The following is a 22746-nucleotide window of genomic DNA, read 5'->3' as shown; positions in this document are numbered from 1 at the left end:
AGCTATTAAAATTCTTCTATCTTGCTTTTACAAATGTGCATCATTATGTAGTCATCCTGCTATTCAATAGCACAGCCAGAACTTCTTGCTCCTCTCTAACTCCAACTTAGAACCAAATTATCAGTCTTACTCTTTCACTCTCTCCTCCTCGTAGTGGTTTTATAATCACCATTCTACCCTTGACCTTTATGAGATTAACCATGTTTTTTAAAACATGAACGACACCATTTAGTTTTTGTTTTCTGTGCCTGGCTCTTTGCATTTAACCTAATGAGTTCCAGTTCTATCTATGTTATTACAAACTACAGGCTTCCGTTTTTATGGCTGAATATGATTCTATTATGTACATGTGTCACGGTCATTTTAACCCTTCATCCGTTGATGGATACCTTTGTTATTTCTAGATCTTGGCTGCTGTGAATAGTGCAGCAATGGACGTGGAGTTCAGATCCCTCTTCTATCTACATTTTTCACTTCTCTTTTTTTTGTGGTGCTAGAATTCCAACCTGGAGTCTTGAGCACATTAAGCAAGCCCTCTATTATTGAGCCACATCTCCTTCTCCTCCAACTTCTTTTGATAACATACTTACTGGTGGATCTTATACAACTTTTATTTTTAAAATTCTGAGGAATTTTTCTGTTTTGCGTAATAGCTCTACTACTTTACGTTCTCATTAACAGTTCCAAATCTTCTCATTTCTCGACATTTTGCCAGCACTTGTTGTCTTACGGTTTTTGCTAATAATCCTTCTTACTGGGGTGAAAGGAAATCAAAGTACTTTTTTGATTTGTAGTTCCCTGAGAAGTTGTGAAATGGAAGGTTTTTAAAAATATATACCATGTCTGTTTTGTTTTGTTAATATAATCACTTAAATACATGCATATGCAGAAAAGGAATTTGATAAATTTCAATGTCCCTTCATGATACAGTGCTGAAAAAAATTAATTACAAATGGAACATAAATTCCACGTAAAAAAATACCTTGTATAACAAGATTACAGCCAACATCATAATATATGAGGAAAAACTGAGAGTTAACTTCTTAACACTCGGAATAAGATAAAGATGCTGGGTTTTATCACTTTTATTCATTATAGTAGTGAAAAATCTTAGGCACAGCAATAAAGCAAAAGAGAGAACTCAAAGGTATCCAAGCTGGAAAGAGGGAATTCAAACTGCCATAGTTTTAAAATGACATAATCTTACATATATAAAACCCCAAACATTTCAGCAAAGAACTTTTGGAATTAATAAGGATGCAGGAAAAAACTCAACATACAAAAATTCAGTACTGTCGATACATGCCCATAATGAATTATCTGAAATAGATATCAGGAGAGAAATCCCATTTACAATGGCTCCATCAATTTAAATACCTTGGAATAAATGAAACCAATGGGGTAAAAGATCTCTAAAATGAAAATTGTAAAACATGGCTAAAAGATATTAAAGAGATCACACACAACATACACACACACAAACACATGACAAAGTGAAGCTATATAATATGTTCTTAGATTTGAAAAATCAATATTCTTAAAATATCCATGCTACCCAAAGGATCTGTAGATTCAATGCAATCCCTGTCAAAACATGAATGAAAGTCTTTACAGAACTGGAAAAGATCATCAAAAAATTATTAACACTACAAATTACTGAATAACCAAATCTATCTTGAAGAAAAAGAAGAATTACACTGCCACACTTTGAAAATCACTGTAAAGCCCAAGTAATTCGAACAGTGTGGCATTGGTCTGTATTGTTTTAGGAAAACAGAGTAGAATAGAGAACCTATAAATAAACTCATGCTTTTATAGCCAACTGATTTTTGATAGAGATACTAAGAACATGCATTGGAGAAAGGACAGTCTTTTCAATAAATAATATTGAAATGGGAAAAATGAATATGCAGAAGGATAAAAGTGGATCTTTCTCTCTCACCAGTAATAAAAATTAACTTAAAATAAATTAAATACTAAAATATTAAACCTGCAACAATGAAAATACTAGAGAAAAGGTAAGGGATTTTTGGCATAGAGATATTGCTGTGGGCAAAGATAGTTTTGGACAAGACCCCAAAAGCACAAGAAACAAAAGCAAAAATATATTATGTGCACCTTAAAAGCAAAAAGGTAAATGCCTCATACAGCATTACATAATAATTACGAATAATTAGATAAGAATTACATCTACTTTTGTACATTATATACAAATGAAGTATTAATAAAAAATTCAAAACATATTTTCAAAGGAAAATATACTCTTCTTAAATTAAGATACTTTTGTAGGTGACCCTCAGCTTAATATCTAACTTTCCTTTTATTCAGTACATATTTTCCTTAAATTAAAAAGAGGGAGTGCAGACTTGTGCGACCACTGTGGAAATCAATATGGAGATACCTCAAAGAACTATGATCAGAAGTCCCACTTGACCCAGCTATCCCCCTGCTGGGTATCTTCCCTAAAGAATTAAAAGAATCATACCACAGTGATATATGTGCACCCATGTTCATAGCAGCACAATTTGTAATAGCTAAACTTCGAAGGAGCCCAGTTGCCCATCAATGGGAGACTGGATAAAGAAAATGTGTTTTTTATATAAAATGGAATACTACTCGGCTATAAAGATGAGAAATTAGAGGCATTTATAGTTAAATAGATGCACATTGAGGCCATATTCTTAAGTGAAATAAATAGAACACACGTGTATATACTGACTGGTTTCTCTAATGTGAGAAACTGAAAGTGTAAATAAGAACTAAAAGGTATTATAGATAATGTGAAATAGGAAGAAAAAGGACAAAGGGAAATGGGAAATGGGAGGGGTATGGGAAAGGAAATAAGGAAATGCAATTAATATGAGAAAATGAAAAATAATGGAAACAAAGTCTCTGTAGACAGGGAGGGGTGGAGGGGTTCAAGGAGGGGCAGGGGAATGGGGGAAAAATAAGAACCGAGATTGATTATGTAAAGGTACAAATTTACAACAATGAATGTCATTATATTGTATACATTAAGTGAACCAATAAAATTAATTTAGAAAATGAGGAGATGGATATTCAATGGTCATAAGGTAATTAAATTTAATGGGGAGAAGGTGCCACATTTCAAGTTTGAGTACTCATAAATCCATAGTCACTTCATTGTCCTTTATACGCTGATGGGAACCACTCAATGTCAAATAAAATACAAATATGATTTTAAAGAGATTGACTTCTATTATCATAGATGTAAACTTGAATTTTCCTATATGCATAAGAGATAGTTTTTGCAATGGAATTCCATACAGTGCTTTCCTCCTTATATTTTTGTCTGGTTTGACTTTGAATTGTTACATAAATTGCAAAGATCACAGGCATATATTCACACAGAATTTGCCATACCAGGCAATAGTTTTGAAAGTGTCTGCTCAGTCATTCAGACAGTAACCTTTGCGCAAACTACAGGGAGATAGGGATAAAATACCTAAGACACACCTGGAAGTGAGGTCAGATAGTTAAACAGATACACTGCAATACTCCAGGTTAAGTGGCAGAGAAGAAGTTGAAGTTCAAAATAGAAAATGCAGATGAAAGCTGAGAAATCTTGGAGAGGCTCCTTGTTGCTTTTTCATTGGTTATTATAGAAGTTGATGTTTGCTATAGGAAGGGAGGAGAAGCCAGATTCATGAGAGAGCGTGGTGTCAACCAGGAGGAATTTACCAAAGTTAAAATGAGGGGAAGATATATAGTAAATACATAAAACTACAGTCATGTTAGAAAGATATTTGAATTTTATAGCATTAGAAATGACTCTGTTTCATTATGGGAACAACATGAATGTACTTGCTTAAATGCAGTAGAGGAAGAAGCTGGATTGCTAAAACTTTAAGAGAGTGCTGAGAGAAATGGAAAGCCTGAAGTAAGGCTGTGAGTAGGAACAGTGAGGGTGGCAGGCATTTCTCAGATATCTTCTAATGGGGGTCAGGTGATAAAAGGAAATATTTAGAATGGATCTAAGATCTTTCTTTGGCACTGACATTATGTATTAAGCTCTAGAAATGTGGGGTCATTGCAGATTTGGACAAGCAGAAACTATGTTACATAGTGAGTTGGGAGAGTTTTTAATGAGTAAGCATCATACATGTGTGTGTGTGTGTGTGTGTGTGTACAAAATGTGTAGCAATATTTTCTTAGATACTATATCAAAACTAATGACCCAAATTAAATATATCTCTTCAATTTAAATATTTGTGTAGGAATTTCAATCATATGGTATGTATTTGGAAATAATTTTGTTGCATTTTAACCAAATATTAATTTCTTTCAGAAAAAAATCAGTTGTTTAGTACTTGCCAATTGAGATAGCTTGGCAATTTTGTCAGATGACTGACCAATATCAATAAATGCTACTGATCTATTATATATATTACTAGTGTTATTAATGCAAGCTTATCACATATATTTTCATTAAAACCATACATTTATAACTCTAAGGTATGTTGCATTTTTCAAAAAACATTATTTGCTATTACTTAATTTTCTTTTTTTCTTATCTGTACTTATACAGAATTTACAGAAAATTCCAGTATCTACTAAATCCTCGTCAAGTTTATAGTCTTGCTGGAAATGGACCAATGCCAGGGTAAGTCCAAGGGTACTATTATTACCATAACCTATATAATAGTAACTAATGAAATAAACAGACTGACAAATCTAGAAATAATGTTATTGAATACAGCAGCCAGGTCAGTACATTTAAAAAGTAAATGTCAATTACATAACAGAATCTATAACAGATGCTTTTCAAAATCACTAATGGCTCAATTAGTTTTTTTTTTTAACATTGGCGAAGTGATACTAACAATAGTACTAATAATAATAACACACAAACACCCTAGACAACTGCTTAACCTAATGACAAGTGTTTTGAGAACTACTCTCTGTTCTTTTACTCTATTAATGTAAAATACAGACCAGCAGCAGAGTATAGATAGATGTAGTTAACAATGAAAAGACATTGTAGTGTAATTTTTTCATTTACTACTTGCAAAATCTAATGAATATCAGTCTATTGTACTTCATAGTTAATAGGTAAGAAGCAATGAAATCAAATTATTCTTTCAATGTAAGCTGTATACTTTTGATGACATAAGTAAGAACTGGAATAAAATGTAATCATTTTTCTAGTTAAATAATTACTGCCATCTTTTTCTGTCCACATCTTTTCTCTATCAGCATGAAAATAAACATTAGACTATTAAAGTAGACAGAAGCTCTATATGCTTTACACATGCAGTTTTTTAAAGAAGCACTAGAATTAAAAATAAGTCTTACAGGTCTTTCTCAAGAACTACAAACTAAATATTGAAATTGTTTGTACTCTGAAAAGTGCAAGAAAGTATTTAAACCATTGTGTCTCGTGTTAAGTAAATGTTCATAAAGTAGGACTGGTTAGCATAGGCTCCTACAAATGTATTCATCTCTCTTCCATTCCCTTGCTGCTGCTGCCCAGAGTGGGTTTCCAAATGGTGAGCAGTGCTGTACTGAACCCCTTTCTATAGAAGAAAGCAGGCTCACCCCAGGGACTTACTTCTGTATGCTGCCTTTACCTAACTACACACTCCAGAATCCCCTGTCATTAACTGGCTGATGGCTAGCTGAGCCACCTGCAGAAAGTCCCCAAGTCAGTAAAGTGAGCCAGTGTTACAGATCCGCACCAACTCTCATGCTTAAGTGTGGTTCTTTTTCTTACCAATTAATATGTTCTGGACTCCACATAAGTAGGTCCTATTGTGTAGGAATAAGAAACTGTAACTCTAAGACCCCTATAGATCCACCAAAACCAGACAAATCCAAGTTTTCCCTGATTTCATAAAGGAACAACTGGCTTTCCTAATTGCTGCCTTTGTAACTTAACCTCTGTGCGCTTTCATGGTCTATCTGTGAAATTAGCACTTGTACCTTCTCCATAGGATATTGTGAAGTTCAGGGGGATGGATGTCCACGAAGCATATAACTATGTGCTTCCAACACAATATTTTCTCAAAAACATTGGTCATTGTCAATGCTATTTGTTGTAATATTAAGTAATAATTATTAATAACATGGTTACTTTTATAGCTCTCTGTACATATGCTGCAATAATGTATTCTTAGCACTGCTCTACCATTTTTTTCAGCGTTAATTGAGTTTATTGGTACATTTTAGGGATACAGTACAGTTACATTCATTGTTGGGATCTTGTACCTCTACATGACAAGTTTTGATTCTCATTTTTTCCCCTTACCTCTGCTCTCCCTTCACCCCCTCCTCCCCTCCCCATCTACAAACACTTTATTTCCATCTTTTCATTCTCTCACAATTTTTTCTTTTCCCTTTTTACTCTTCCCCTACCCATCCCACCTTCCCTACACCTTTAGCTCCTTTCTTCCCATTTCTAAATGTCAGTAATCTTATTAGAATCTTACGCATTGTTGCAGATTATTTACACCACGGAAACTATTTGGTATTTACACATGTGTGACTTATTTATTTCACTTAGGAGTATATCTTCAATATGTATCCATTTTCCTATGAATGAATCTATTTTCTCATTCTTTATGGCTGAGTAATATTCCATTTTATAGAAAAACCACATCTTCTTTATCCAGTTTCCAACGGATGGGCAAATAGGCTGCTTCCAAGATTTAGCTATTACAAACTGTGCCACTATAAACATGGGTGCACATACTTCTCTGTGATATGATTCTTTTAGTTCTCTTGGAAAGACATACCATTTTTAAAATATTTTTATTTTTGCAATTTTTTTCACTCAGTGTTAGGCATCATATTATCATCTACTTTACTTTAATATATTGAAGAAATAAAATTTCATATATATGCATAAAAAGTCTATGCTACAACGAATATTATTAGAAAAGCAATTTTTGAGCCCCATTTCAAGATCTACCACTCTTAAGAAATCACCACTGTAGTGGGATGTGGTGGTGCACTCCTGTAATCCCAGCACTCAGTAGGCTGGGGCAGGAGGATAGCTGTGAGTTCAAGTCCAGCCTGAGCTACATAGTGAGTTCCAGGTCAGTCTCACCTACATAGTGAGACCCTGTCTCAAAAAAAACCAAAAAAAAAAAAAGAAAGAAAGAAATCATCACTGAGATTAGGTTTGTTTGTTTATGTACGATTACCTTGTTTATCAATCTAGTATATTAAAATATGCAGCTATATGTTGCATAGATATGTATTTTATCTAACTTATGGTACCGACTTAATTTTGTGTGCAGTTTTCTCCTTTTGATGGTCATTTTTTTCATTTGTGTAGTTATCAACAGTGTCATTTCTAAGAGCTGTACAGTATTTTATAAATTTGCTAGCTATTCTATTATTAATGAAGAGAGTGCCTGTTTTTTGTTTACTGCCAATATCCCAGATTAATATACCTATCAGTCTACCTCTATATGTTTGAAATCATGTTCAAATATTTCATAGAATAAATTGCTATAGGTAAAATTGCTTAGTTGAGAATTTTTCAATTATAATTCTGCCAGGTTCTATCTACCAAAGTACTATCCAAAAAGTTTCTGTTAAACTATAATTCCAACAACAGTATATAATGTATATTTCTCACAACTTCCCTTGAATTGACTATCTTCAGTAATTTTTAGTTTTGCTCAATTTTACGGATGAAAATGCATTCTTGTCATATATCTTTGCATGTTGTGATCAATTTTAAAAGTTACATATGTATCGATTATGTTTGCTTTACTATTAACAACAGAAATGTACTCTAGTTTGTTAGTAGAATGACATTTACCACTCTCCAGATGTGGTGGTGCATGCTTGTAATCCCAACACTCTGAAAAGCTGAGACAAGAGGATTTTAGGGTTGAGCTCTGCCTGGGCAATTTAGGAACTTAGCAAGTTCCTATCACAAAATTAAAAAGAAGAAGAAGAGGAAAAAGTAGGAGGAGGAAGAAGAAGATGAGGAGGAGGAGGAGGAGGAGGAAGAAGAAGAAGAAGAAGAAGAAGAAGAAGAAGAAGAAGGAGAAGGAGAAGGAGAAGGAGAAGGAGAAGGAGAAGGAGAAGGAGAAGGAGAAGGCGAAGGAGAAGGACGAAAGGGAAATCAGCTCAGTGAGAAGGCCCTGGGTTCAATCTGCAGTGATGTAAAACACAAATTATGGGGCCATTCATTGAATTAGTAGACCAATGCATTTCCAAAAGGATAGGAGTCAGGACAATTTAAGCAAAGTAGGAAGAATTAAAAGACATAGTCCTTGAGAGTACTGTACCTGAGGAATTGATTTCACTTGTTTTTGGTGTTCTTTCTCTATTCCAGCTCGTATCTCAGCGAGAAACATGTATTTGTTATTCCAAAGCCATGGGAAGTGTGGTATTGAGTATCTTGGCTAAGAATCCTAGCCAAACTGCCTTTTGTTTCCTCAAACAAACGTTAGGACACTATAGCTAATGAAGATAAAGATGAATTTTGTGTAGGAATAAACAATAGGATGTACCTCACTACAACAATGGGATAGAAAAGTATTCATTCTTTGTGAAGATTTGAGTTGACAAAAACTTATAACACTAAACAAATTATTATTACTAGACATGTAACTGAAAGCACATTCGTGACTCTCGGTTGCAGACAACTCAAATCCTCATTTACTTAGCATTCCCACTTCTAGTTCTGGTTCCCTGGAAACCCATTTGTAATGACTCTTCTGTTCTCTCTTTATCCATTCAGTCTCAGTTTACAGCTATATGAGCAGAAGACTTCCCAGTTTAACCAAAAAGTCATTTAACTAAATGACATTGTTAATAATATAAAGAAGAAAAGATATGTAATGCCTATAGGCCTGGTTTTACAACTAATTGAAAGTTTTAGCTGAAATTGAAGATATTTCTCACCTGTATTTCAGCTGGTTAAATATTTACCCAGAAGAGTGGCCTGCTTTTATCTGATAGGTCTCAAGCTTTGGTAGCAATGTTGATGAAGGGCAAAATTATTGTCCATTGTACCTTTATTGCTAGGCATGTTGGTACATAAAAGCATTAATTCTCTCAAAAACCCTTCCCTGTTTTAGGCACTTACTTAATTCTCTGTCACAGTTCCTTTCACCCTAGGTCTTCAGAGTGATCCTATAGATTTCTTTTCTTTGCTGCTGAACTGTAGAACACTTTATTTTCCTTTGCTGTAGCGACCAGCAATATTATCAATATTGACTCATTTGTGTGCTTGGATAAGTCAGTAAATACAGGGATATAGAGCCTCCTAGTTACCTCAATGCCTAAAAAGGAGTGGTTTAAAAGGCTTGGGAATATTATGGCATTAAATTTGGATCGCTTGCTACTCCGTGTAATTTAGGCAGTGATGAAACCAAGGCTAACAGAAAACCCTCCAATCCTTCCTACCCGATTGTACATCAGCAAACTATTTTCCCCTGGGTAATCCAAGTTGATTACACTAGTAAACCTTGTGCCTGGTTGTCCAGTGGCATAAACGGCTTTAAAATGTCCATGCAGAAGTTGAAGCTGAAAACTCTATTGTCTTTCAAGGTAGTTTGCCGCTCTTTGTTTCAAAAACCTATACAGATCAAATGCCATGAAAGTCAAGAAGATCCAGACAAAATGGTCACATTAGTGCTCCCTACAGAGACAGAATATCTATCTACATTGTAGAGAGGTTTTTATTTTTTTTTAAACTGAACCCAAGGTCCTCTCCCTGACCCACATCCCCTGCTCATTTTTCTTTCTTTTTTAAAAAATCTTGAATCAATTTATTGCTAAATTTCTAATTTGCCAAGGCTTGAAGTGCAGATCCTCTTACTGCAGCGTCACAGAGTGGTGAGATTACAGGTGCACCCCATGGCCCCTCTCTGACAAAGAGATGATAAAAGGCATTGACTCAGGAGATTATGGAAGCTGGTGAGTTAGAACTGTACAGAGCCCACATCCCAGTTTGAATTCTTTCAGGTGGGAATATTCCTTCTTAGGGGAGGGTCAGCCTTTCTGTTTCACTGTTTCTTCTGTAGTGGAGTGGATGAGGCACACTCACATTTTAGAAGACCATCTGTTTAGCTAATCCACCAACTTAAACATTAATCTCATAAAAGACATCTTGTAAGTACCCAAAATCATGCCCAGATCTAACATGCAGGCACCTTGTAGCCTAGGCAAGATGCACTTGAAGTTGGCCACCACTGTGCTCAATAACTGCAAGTGGAATTCTCATCACCCAAGCTTTACTACGTCTTGGAAGCAGAACCCTGTGCTCTAACGAGGGCGGAGTGGTACCAGGTAGAAAGCTCCTTGTCCATTCCAATGATGCTTCAGGCAGATGCTGCAGCTGATGCAGGACTGAACCTTTACTGGGCTACTTCCGTGTTCTGCCTCCCCCGTATTTTGTGTTTTCATTGCATATAGACTTTTCCGCGCCGCCATGTAAAATTTTTACCTGCAAATTCTAGACCAAACACTTTCCTAATCCTTTATTATTCATATGAATATTTTATCTTTAGCAGGTTTATTAAAATCTTCTTTTATATTCTGTCTTAGTGCTTTTATATTTTGTTTTAAATTATCGCGTTTCATCTTCAAAAATTTCGTTTTTCTTCGAGGTGCCTTGACAGATAGGGATGATGTCCAGATGAAATATATTTTTCTCAGGTTGAAGTCTAGTTACCTCCATAAAGGCTGTTCATTTGTCCAGTTTTTTCACTCATATGAGGTGTATTTCATGTAAGATAAAATGATGGGTTTGTAAGAACGTTACTGACCTTGACTTTGCTTCTTTGATGTATTTGTTCATTCCTATTGGGGGCTGTCTTATGCACCGCCAGTCTAGTTATTTTCTCAAAAGTCAATGATATCCATTCTCCCCAATTCATTGTGTCTCCAGATTTTTTAAATGAGTTTAAAGAGCTTTGTTTTTGAATTTCTGTCTTCATCTTTGTCATGATGAGAGTGTCCTGTTTTATTCCAGATGACCGACCTGCGATTCCCTTTTAGACTGTCTCTCTGTTGCTCTCCCAGAGGCAAATGCCCCAAGTTGCTGCTCTGAATGGGGACTTTGGCCAGGCTGTGATGTCCCCTGTTAACTGCAACCACCGACCTGTTCACACCTAGGCCCTACCATCCCTGCTTTTCGCTGTGCTGTCCTTGATCATCATGGGTCTGCTGAAAAGACGGTCATTTTGTAGTTTTTCCCTTTGAGAGTGTTGCTCTATAAACTGCTCTCTTCTGTAATGGCTGTCTATTACTCTAATAACCTTTGTGATCTGTACATTTTAGTGTAATCACCATTTCTGGTGTATGACTTTTCCAATGCTATTGTGCAGATTTATTCTTTAATTGTATATTTTATTTGCCACCCCAAACTTGATTTTATTCATTCTTTTATTTTCCCCCAATTTTCCTCTTTACTACAGTCACTTAAAATTTTTGCTCACTTCTCCTATCCTTTACTATTTTTCTTTTACTCTTCTTTGTTTCAAAATGCAGGTTACTTTCTTAAGCATGGAAATGATACCCAGGTCAAATTATATGGTATATTTCAAAACTCTATTTTTGACTTTGTTTTCACAACAAAAATGAATATTTCTATTTTATCTCCTTATATGAATTTTTCCTTTAGTCCTGATTATTCTGTTTTAAGCTTTCTGAAAACAGAGTTGTGTCATATTTTTCCTTCTCAATTGTACATATTATCATACAATTAATATATTATTTGGAGGTATGAACTGTTTGAAAAGGTTTAAATATGAAATATAAATTGCTCACTTCTATTCATAGAATACATTTTCCTTTACACCAACACCATTAAAATAAACATGCACATCTCTAGTTATATACCAACTCCACCTGCTAATGTAAATTATAAAAAGTTAATGTCAACTTTTTGCGTAATAGTGACATTGTTTTTTCTTCTGACACAAAACTTCATAAAAGTACAGATCATGTATTCTCATGTTATCTTTAAAACTTTTAAATTAGTATTTAGTGAATTGAAATAAAATGCAAGATATTCTTTTAAAATGTGTAAGTTATATCACACATTGTGCATTATAATTAGGTATAATGATTTTTTTTAATTACTTAATAGAACCTGTTTTAATCAACTTGAACTAAATATAAAACATAAATTAAAAAAAAAACAAATCAACATATAGACTCACATATTCCAAATATGACATATTTCTATAGTGAATACTTTGAATATTCTCTCCTATGAAAATAACTGTGCAATTTAAATATGTATGTATGTGTTTATATATATATTAAGAATGTAATAGAAAACTGTATGTATATTTTTTTTCTTCTTTTTTTTTTTTTTTTTTTTTTTTTTTTTGGTACCGGGTATCGAACTCGGGTCCTTGCATTTGCAAGGCAGGCCCTGAACCTCTGAGCTAAATCCCCAGCTCTATTACATTCTTAATTTAAAATATCATTATATGCCTGGCATGGTGGTGCATACCTGTAATCCCGGCACTCAGGAGGCTGAGGTAGGGGGACCGCTGTGAGTTCGAGACCAGCCTGGGCTACATAGTGAGTTCCAGGTCAGTCTCAACTACATAGTGAGACCTGGCCTCAAAATAAACAAACAAATAAATAAATAAGATAAGTAAATAAAAATAATAAAATAAAATAAAATACCATTATATGTAGCAAAATTTATACCGTATTTTTATTTAAGTAAAATTCCAATTGTATCAGATCATATTACTTTTTTTTTTTTTTTTTTTTGGTACCAGGGATCGAACTCGAACTCGGGTCCTTGTGCTTGTGAGGCAGGCGGCAGAACCACTTAGCTAAATCCCCGGCCAGATTATCTTACCTTTTACTGTTTTAGGGATTATGTCAGAGGTGAAAGAAATTCTCAAAAACAAAGCAAATATTCCTCAAAATTCAGACCAACTCTGCTGAAAACATATTTATGTTTTTATTCTAAAGTGTCAGATGCTTGAAATAAGTCTTAGCATTTCCAGTCTCCTTTGAACAAAATGGACAATACCTGTGGTATTCATTGCCTTCTTTTTTTAGAGAAGTAAAACAAACATCAACTAATAAGCAAATAAAAATATATTATTGTAACTAGGAAGGTAGACAGATTATGTATGTGCAAGGTAGTAAGAGTTCCATGATTCTCCTTGGAAACAGTTTATACAAGGAAGAGCTCAGAATATTGGCAGGAAGGAGATGAGTGAGCCATGGGACCCCCTCCTGGAGTAATGTTTGCCAGAGCAGAGCAAGAGGAGAAGGGTCAGGTTGAAAGACTATCTTACGTATTTGGGAAACATGAGCAGGAATAGCACAGTGGCTGCAGCAGCGTGTCAGAATGTTAGAATGAGGGAGGCAGCTTGTTAGAATGGTTCTAAGGGGCCAGGCCACATGGAATACTAAGGCTATTGGGAGTACTTATCTAAGATTCTTCTGGCGTATTACAAGGGTCTCAGCATCTGACCCAAACTGGCAATTGCCTAGGAATTTTACTTTTTAAAATTTAAATATCATCTGTAATTGGGGTGCTTCAGTGAACTCTGATGAGCACTGGTTTAACAATTCTCTAATGTTTATACCTAGCGTCTGCTATATTGCTCACTAATGAAATATGCATCCAGTGAACGGAGATCTCTCTTTAGTATACAATTACTACTTCTGAAACATGAGCGGCAAAAATGTCCTTTCCTAACCTTTTCCAGTCACAAAGATGAGCAACAACCAGAAGAATTCTATGCCTTGTCTACCAGCCCATTAAACTATGGTCTGTGCCTCAAATCCCTCAGAAAGGAAGATAAGGTACAGGTATACCAGGCAGCAATGTCAGTGCAGACTGTGGGAAATCAAAGGTTAGATGTACACCTATTGTCCTTGAATAAAAGGCTCTGTGGATGAGAACTGGCCCCAAGAGGTAGTGAGACTGAACAAAGAGGTAGAATAAGTCAGGATTCTCATTTTTTTAGGGAATTACTGACCGTAGCATAGTCCAGGATGGCAGCAAGACCAGGGATTCCCAGGATTTGGGTTGGAAGCAGTGATGTATATAATCATCAGGGCAAACACAACTTCATCTAAACTGAAATATACCTGGATCATCCCACGCTAATATCAAGATTTTGGCACATGCCTGGCACTTACGGCAACAGGGCCCAGTTATAAAGCTCCACACACCATGCTGGTGGAACTGCTTCTTTATAGAATGCTGGAAAACCATCACAGGAAACTGGAAACTTTCTAGGGCTACTCACCGTGGAGGTTCATTTCATGATAACTGCAGCCACATCAAACTAAATCCTTATATACATGTAATGTGGGAACAAATGGGCTTAGCCATTCTATTAACAGTGTAGATTACATAATGTGTTTTCTTTCTCAGTTTTTTTTTCATTAAACATATAGTTTACGTCTGTAATTATTTATGTCTGGCAACACTTTTTATTTTGCCATAAAACCTTTCCACAACATTCAGCTCAAAACTGAAACTGGCTTTTAAATGAAAAAGTTCTGAATTTCAAATTCTTAAGAGTTTATCATAAGTATATAACTTGCAAGAAACATTGGTTAACATTAGCCATGAAGGCTAGTGATGACACTGACTTTCTGAAGATTCTTAAGTCCATTAACACTTTTTATGTCAGAGTGACTAAAACGTTTTAAAAGAAAGTTAGTTTGCAAATAGATTTGAGGTCATTCAATTCATAAACCCTAATAACAGTTTGGGAAGTTCATTTACATGAAGATGAAACCTTGGATATTAGAGATAATGCTGTTATAAACTCAATTAAAGTATTTCACACAAATGATAGGATTTTTTTGTTCCCACAATAATGCTTTTAATGTAGATTTTGGAGAAGCTTACATGATCTTGGCAAAAATATGGTTGTTATTGAAGTCGGAATTACAGATAGAAACTGTTTTGCATTGACTGCAGTACACACGTAAATCATAAATGGATACAAGACACTAGCATTCCACTAACTAAAATGAAAATCATAGTGTACTCTTTCTCTCTGTCTGTACATCTCTCTTTTGCGCACACACACACACACACACACACACACACAGACATTATTCTTTAGTCTGTTAGTGACTATAGCTGCCAAGATACCTTCTGGAAAAAACAAAAACACTAATAAATTGAGTAACCGAGGAAATAAAATATTGTAAAGTCGCTCCAGAAAACACTATTCTCAGTAGCCTAGGAGCATCAGTAGATTTTTAAAACTCTTATACTCTGGTTTCCCTTCAGATTGTATAAGTTTTTGCCTTTTTAAAACTCTGGAAAGCTTGAAATAATGCTGTTAGGAAGCATGCAAAGGGAATCACTGTAACTTATATGTATCTAATTTTATTAAGCTATCTCTCTTCTCTTACTAGTATGCTTTAAATACCTGCAAAGAATATCTTGCATTCATCTGAAGTATGCCTTCACACTTTTCTTGTCTGCCTTTTCAGTTCATCCAGTGAGATACTCATCGAAGGCAAGAATTTCAACTTTGTTTAGGATCTGCGGGATCTAATTCAGTGCTTGCTGCACAGTTGCCGTTCAAAAACAAATATTAAATAAGTCAGTGGGAGCTGGTGTTATGTCATTTAAAGTTACATTTCTGAGTACAGTAATGAGGATTTTCTAGGAAATCTGCCTCTTGAAAGCATTTATAGCTATTCTTTTGTAGTTAATCTTAGGCAAAGTAATACTTTTTTTCTTCCTCAGTAGAAATGTAGTATTATTTTATTTCAAAATATTTCTTATCATATTCTGTTAACTTGAATTATCTAATCCTTGCAGAATAGAAATTAATTTTCATTATTAATAATGAAACAACACGACAATGGTTTTGAATAGATTTTTCAAACAGATCTGTGAAGCCTTATCACATTTACTGCTGGTTTTTAGTGGCTAATATTAAGCTGTAAACTTGGGACCACAGAGGATATCTCTGGGCTTTAAATTGCAAATATTAGGATTGAATTCTTCCATAGTGGCATCTTTGAAAGTTCAAAATAATCAAAAAGGATGTATAATTGTTTTTATTCAATTAGAACTCCTATCTTTTTCACTTCATCCACACTGGTCCCTTCAGAATTGTCATTGGTTCTACTTAGATGTTAGTCATAAATCACCACAATATTATAAATTTCATTTCAAACAATATACGTGTGTATTGGTAGACACATAACACATAGATTTTCCTTAGTATACTCAGGGATGGAGACTCATGCATGATCCAAACTTCACCAAATATTTGCAGCGCTAAGAACTGTAGATAAATTTGAATTTCATTAACTTACTGACATTTTAATACAAAAAAAAAATCTCTTATGAGGGAGAAAAAATAGTGTTTTATATTCTTAGATATCAAAAGACAAAATTTTGAAAAACACATAAAGATCATAATTGATTTTATTTGTGATTCTAAAATTGGGTAATACTTCATTCTACAAAATGGAATGAGTCCAGCAGAGACAGCAGAGACAGTCTCTGTGAACTCAGCAGAGACAGTTGGCTTTGTAGGCTGAAGAGGGCTGAAGAAAACAGTCATAAGAAGGAAAAAAGGAATTGGTCATTTCAGAATTATTTTTCCTTCTTGAGTGAAATATCATGTTGGCTCAGGTAAACTAGGGCCTTCTGACCCATTGCTGTGGTTTGCTTATTATTTTGAAAAAACAACCCATTACAAAATTCAGTTTCATTACATTGCACTTCTGAGCCATTTTATACTCAGCAGAATATGAAGGTTACTTAATGACATTAGATTTTGCTCTCTCATTTTCTTTTTTTCTCTTTTGTAATTTCTGTCTTTTCCCTTCACTTCTACAATACACATAGGCACAAATGTTTTTTGAGAAATTTAATCATAGTGAAGTTAATGATTCAATTAATAATGACTCATTGGAGCTCATGTATTTCCCAAATACACCGAAAGTTACCTTTTAAAAACTACCCATTAATCCACATAGCATGTCCCCTGAAGCAGTATAAATTCACCTTCCATACTACAATACTCAAAAGACTGACCAAGTTTGTTGAGACAGGTGCATTTTCTAGTTTATCCCAAATTTATAATTCATTGTTGAGCTGGGGATCTAGCTCTACCACCTGCCTTGCTAAGTGCAAAGTCCTGAATTCTATCCCTGCCCTCCCCAAATAAAACACAAATATATATCGTTAAATAAGGTGATAAGATTAGAGATGTGAGAATATTTATATTTAGTTTCACATTCAGTTGAAATGATAGAAGAATCAAAGTGATGAATCCTTATTTTGAAGTTGACCTTATAAAGATCCACAGAAAAGACACTGAATAAACTCCCCTTCCCTGTTGCTATTTTGTAATGTAAATTATAGAATAAAACTTTGAGGGACATCCATGCTTCACACATAAATTTTTCAATAATACTGTCATAGCAATAATCATATCAATGATGCCAAGGTGAGTAGAGATGAATTCTGGATATTAAAGCAAACAAGTTGGAAGTCATTAAAAATTGGCTTTCCAGCCTGAAAATACATTTTCAAGACCAGCAGTAAGACTGCAGTCCAGAAAATGCAGTTTTTTTAGTGAGTCAATTGTGAAGCCTTCCAATCTTGTAATTTTGGAAAAAAAAAAAGTAACACTGAACTTGCAAATACGCGTTTGAATTGAGGAAAATAATAACCGAAAAATATGCTTTTCTGCCTTGAAGTACTTAAGTCAGAATTCAGATCTTTCTTAAGTGAAGCTCCTGAAGTAAATTATTTTTAAAACAAGAGATAAAAAAGAGCACAACTGATGACAATAGTAGTCATTGTTGCTCTTTCAGCCTTTTCTCAACATAAAATGATGCAAATATTTGTAATGAAAACAGGCACTTATGAATCTGCATGCCAGAAGTACATATGAGTCACACTGATTTTTCTAAGCATCAAATAATATTTTATGATATATAATGCATAGTCTATACACAGTTTAATAGATCCACACATATTAATTTTGCATGTTCAATGTGATTTCTAAGCAATAAATTTACATAAATGGAAATTCCGTACTTTTTTAACAGTAAAATGAAAAGGTAGAATCAAAACAACTGCCTGTATATTTTCATTTAAAAATCTGATTATAAGACACTTTCCAAAGTTCTGGAATATATTAATTGTATCATAAATATTGTTCACCATAGAAACATTGTTTTACAGCACATCCCTAAAATTTACTTTTCTTGTATAATTGAATCTTCAGGGAGTGTTATACCATAGTAGTGGCTATGGAACAAATATTTGAAAGCATCTGACACAGAACCACAAAACCCACACATTAATGTAAGCTTGCTTTCAAATGTAAACTCTCCCAGAGAATGTGTGTCCTAACCACCAGAAAAGAAAACTTAATCATCATTCATCTTCAGGAATCACTTGATGTTTTAATTTTGTAATGTCCATTAAAATAGCATAAGTATATTTAAGAGCCAATCACAATCATTTCATTGTAAAATGTTTATGCTAATTGATTCTTCAATTGAATCTTAAACTTGTAATTGAAAACTTAGTACACAGTCCTAAAGTTTCCCCAGGGAGTCCTGTTTCCAGAATCTGCATTCCCTAACTTTTCCCCATAGGAAAATGACCAGTGCAGTGTGAACTGCAGCTTCTGTCCTGACGGCCATACTGGGTGAAAACTCAGCGCCATGTGGACCTCTGCAGTTTGGCCCTTGCCTAATCTCTTGGATTTGCTTTTCCTTAATCACAGCTGTGCCGTCTGTCCTCAGATCTGTAAGGAGGTTTCCCAACTGTCCACTCACTCCGATTTCAGACTGTAGTTGGGAGCGTCCTCACTGTTCGATGCAGCTTTGCTTTTTTGCACTTACCTAGGACACATGTATATTACTTTTAATGAAGACAACTGTCCACTCACTCCGATTTCAGACTGTAGTTGGGAGCGATTTCAGACTGTAGTTGGGGACTGTAGTTGGGAGCTGTTCGATGCAGCTTTGCTTTTTTGCACTTACCTAGGACACATGTATATTACTTTTAATGAAGGGATGGAATAATTAAATTAGTAATAACCTATAGATAGTATAACACATGAACATTTTGTTCAATTGTGCATAAATAACCCAACAGAGCAGGTGGTATCCATTCCATTTTTAAAATAAGCCATCTGAGGCTCAGACTGATTACATAATTTTCCAAAGTTATGGTTCAATGAATGGATAAACTAAGGCATGAATGAATCTCTAAGGAAAACGGCATGGACTGAGTGGATTAAGATATTATGATAAAGAAAGGTCACCTTTTCAATCCACTTAGCAAACAATTTACAGAGAGTAAGCTGGTCTGACAGTCAGTCACATGGGTTTGCTTGGGGGTAGGATGCTGCTGAAGAACCAATGATGACAATTTTAAAAGAAAACGAGAATGAATAACAGGTGAAACTTCATCCTGGAGTAGAAGAACAACGGTGAGTCAAATGGAAGTTAGGCTTTCACCAGAAGCAGTCAGCCTTGTGGTAAATCTTTCTTGTAGTGGCCTGTTTTGAAGAACTTTCTTACACTTCAGTGCCAACTATTTGAGAATCTAAGAGAAACATACAAATTGTTTCAGAAATATAACTGGCAAAATCTGACTTAGGAAGAATTAGAAAGCATAATTACTTTCAATGATTAGTAAAAGAATGTAAACAATTATTTCAGAACTTTCTATTTAAAAAAGACTCACCAGAAAAATTGTAATTGATTTCATTCAGATGCTACCAGATTTTTTTTTAGAAGCTTCCAAAAGTATACATTTTTTTTCCCCAAAAAGAAGCAGAAATGGTGGTATGTTCTGCAACTTACAATGAGGCAGTATAATTTTGATTTTAAAAAGTAGAAAAACAGTATGAAGAAAAAAATCAGTTTTATTGTGGGCCTTAATATAGTCGCACAACTTCTAAGCAAAATGTTCTTAAGCCAAATCTACTTATCTATGAAAATATTAGTAAATATTGACTAGTTTAGGTGCGTGAAAGTGTTGTAAGAATGGTTTCATAATGTGGAACTGTGTAAATCCATATTTATTCACTACAATCAAATGAGAGCAGCCATATCAATATCTGGAAAAATTAACATTTTTTGCATAATAAAAATAATACTATAGGAGTAGAAGTGGAGGAAGTATTCCATTTAAATTCAGGAACAAGATATCAAATGGTCTGTATGAACACTCATTTTGATGATGAATTGGAATTCTGGTCAGGGGAATGAAACAGAATATAACATAACAATTATAAAAATTGGACCTCACTGATACCATTGTTCTTATCATATTGTACAACTTTATACATTCAAATTCAAACACATGTACAGACAAAATATAGGCAACAGAAAAAGAAGAGCAGCAGGGCCATTTATAAAGTCAGCATACAGCAGTAGAACCTAAATAACAAACACTTTAATATCAATACTAGTAAACGTAATTTCAAAAATATTTGAAATATAAAAATTCTACAAACCACCACAAATGTGTTTATATAAGATTTTAAGCAGAGAATTTTTTTTGAAAAACACAGATGAATATGTACAAACCTGAGCATTCTGTATTCATACACCACACAAGCTTACAGTACATATGTCATTTATCCCAAAATTGATCTATGGGGCTAGTACAATTTCAGTCAAAATCATGACTGATGTCTATGTGTTTTTATTTTTTATTTTTGTAACAGGTTTAAAATGTATATGTAAAGCAAAGAAAAAAATACTATCTAAGATTCATCACACCCTATGAGATGTAAACTTAGTAGAAAACTATAGCAATTTTAAGAGTGTGATGTTGGTGCCAAGGTGGACAAATACGTGAATAATGCTGAATAAAACTGCAAGACAAAATAAACCAATGTAAAAATTTATATTTATGATTGAGTTTGCATGGTGGAAATTGAATAAATTGTTCAATAAATTAAAAGGTGGTTCAGATAAGTAGAAATTATTGGTCCACTACCACAAGAGAAAGGAAGAAAGATAAGAAAAGAAGGAAGGAGAAAGGAACAGAGGAAGAAATGAAGGGATCAAAGAAGGAAACAAAGAAAGAGGAGCTGAAAGTGATCGCAGGGATGCCTGCTTGATGCCACGACAAACTGAATAATTTTACATCAAAAATCACTCTGCAATTTTAAAAGTATATATGGAATCCTCTGATCTCTCAGCAGGGAAGCTTTTCTTACACAAGATTCATTACAAGGGATAGTCATTTATCAAAAGATAGGTGAATTTGAGTATGTTAAAGCTGAAATCTTATTTATTAAAATACACATTAACCGAAGTCAAGGGAAAACTTTTCTACTTGCAAAGAATATTTTAAGCATACAAACCATAAAAGACTGAAATTAGAATCAATAAAGAATTTTAATAACTGATATGAACGAGAGTAGAAAACAGAGGAAAACACTAAAAGAAAAACCCATGAATTTAAGATGAATGACACTGCACGTTAGAGCGTACATTTGTAACAACTTCTTTGAGAAACAAATTGGCATTGCCTTATAAAATCACATATATCTTACTCTGATAGAAGCCACTGCCAATGCACTAGGGAGTACATATAAGATGAAAATTTTTCTAAGAACATACAGCTAATCCATCCAAATGCCCACTGATACCCATTTTAAAAGCCATATTTATTTACCTGTCATTTTACACTGCTGCAAAAATGAAAAAGAATAGCCACACATGGAAAGAACTTCAGCTTCAGCACGGATGGATGTTAGCACCAATGCTAAGTGGAAACAGAAATAAAAGCTGCATGTCGAATATGGCACATTCAGAATAGTGTTCACCTCTGTGGATGAGCAAGAGCAGGGCTGTAGTGAAAAAGCTGAGATGCGGAGGTTATCGGACATGTGCCACCTCATGCCCGGGCAGTTGGCACATAGGTATTTGTTAGAGTGCACATAATGTAAGCAGACCAAATGCTAATTGGCTAGAAGAAAATATTTGTAGCATATCTAGAAACAGTGAAATACACACACATAATACTGTATATAAAAAAGTGCATGGAAGTTTCTCGCCTGAAATGACCAGGGCTATTGATGTGAGATGATGCTTTGTAGTTCACTGTTATATATTTGTCACTATATTTATGCACAGTTTGTATAACTTGGAAAAGATATTTTAAACAATGTAAATTTAAATGCAAGGTAACGCTTGTAGTGCGTACAGAGTTGCTGACCTAGTGTCAAAGGATAACTCAAGTGAAAAGAAGGGCGAGGCTTTGAGGGTGCTGTTCACAGAGGAAGCCGCGCAAGTGCAGCCCCTGTGAAGATAAGCTCAGCCCTCTGGTAACAAGGGAAGTGAGATGGCACCAACAGAAAAAAAATGCAGTATTTTCTCATTGTCAACTAAAGGTTGCCACGTCGTTTAAATACATTGCTTTAGGGTTGCAAGGAAATTGGAACTTGCATAGTCCACAGTGGGCGACATTTAGAGAGGTAGGATGATGTCACCGAAAATTCCTCTAGAGAAGCCCTCAAATACATATACACGTTCTCGGAAATGTGCGTCAAATATTACTAGCTACAGTACTCTTTACAATCACGAAATGCTAGGGACTTTTTAAAAGTCTGTAAAAAGAAGTGATTTATTTAACATTGACGCATACTTAACAGCATCCTGCGATTTGCCACGTGACTTATGCTTACGGTATGTGGCGATACAGAAGGATCTCTTAGATGTATTTTAAGTTAGGGAAAAAAGCCCACACATACAGGTAAATGAGCAGTAGTAAAACCTTATGTATGTCCCTTCATATATATATAT

At 34.6% G+C, this 22746-nt stretch overlaps 1 protein-coding gene across 12 annotated transcripts in view; it reads left to right on the top strand.

Moving 5' to 3' along the window:
* Window positions 1–22746, top strand: part of Dgkb (diacylglycerol kinase beta) — a 609362-nt gene that overhangs the window by 227212 nt on the left and 359404 nt on the right. For all 12 annotated transcript variants that reach the window (XM_010643347.3, XM_033757026.1, XM_010643348.3 and 9 more), the window contains one exon: window positions 4550–4624. In XM_010643347.3, coding sequence (XP_010641649.1) covers window positions 4550–4624 — 75 coding nt within the window. The remainder of the gene's footprint in view (window positions 1–4549; window positions 4625–22746) is intronic.

Source organism: Fukomys damarensis, unplaced genomic scaffold (assembly GCF_012274545.1).
Source record: "Fukomys damarensis isolate Sample0158 unplaced genomic scaffold, DMR_v1.0_HiC HiC_scaffold_4, whole genome shotgun sequence".
NCBI classification, from domain to species: Eukaryota; Metazoa; Chordata; class Mammalia; order Rodentia; family Bathyergidae; genus Fukomys; species Fukomys damarensis.
The sequence above is the reverse complement of the archived record's forward strand: the minus strand, read 5'-3'. Positions and strand labels throughout refer to the sequence as shown.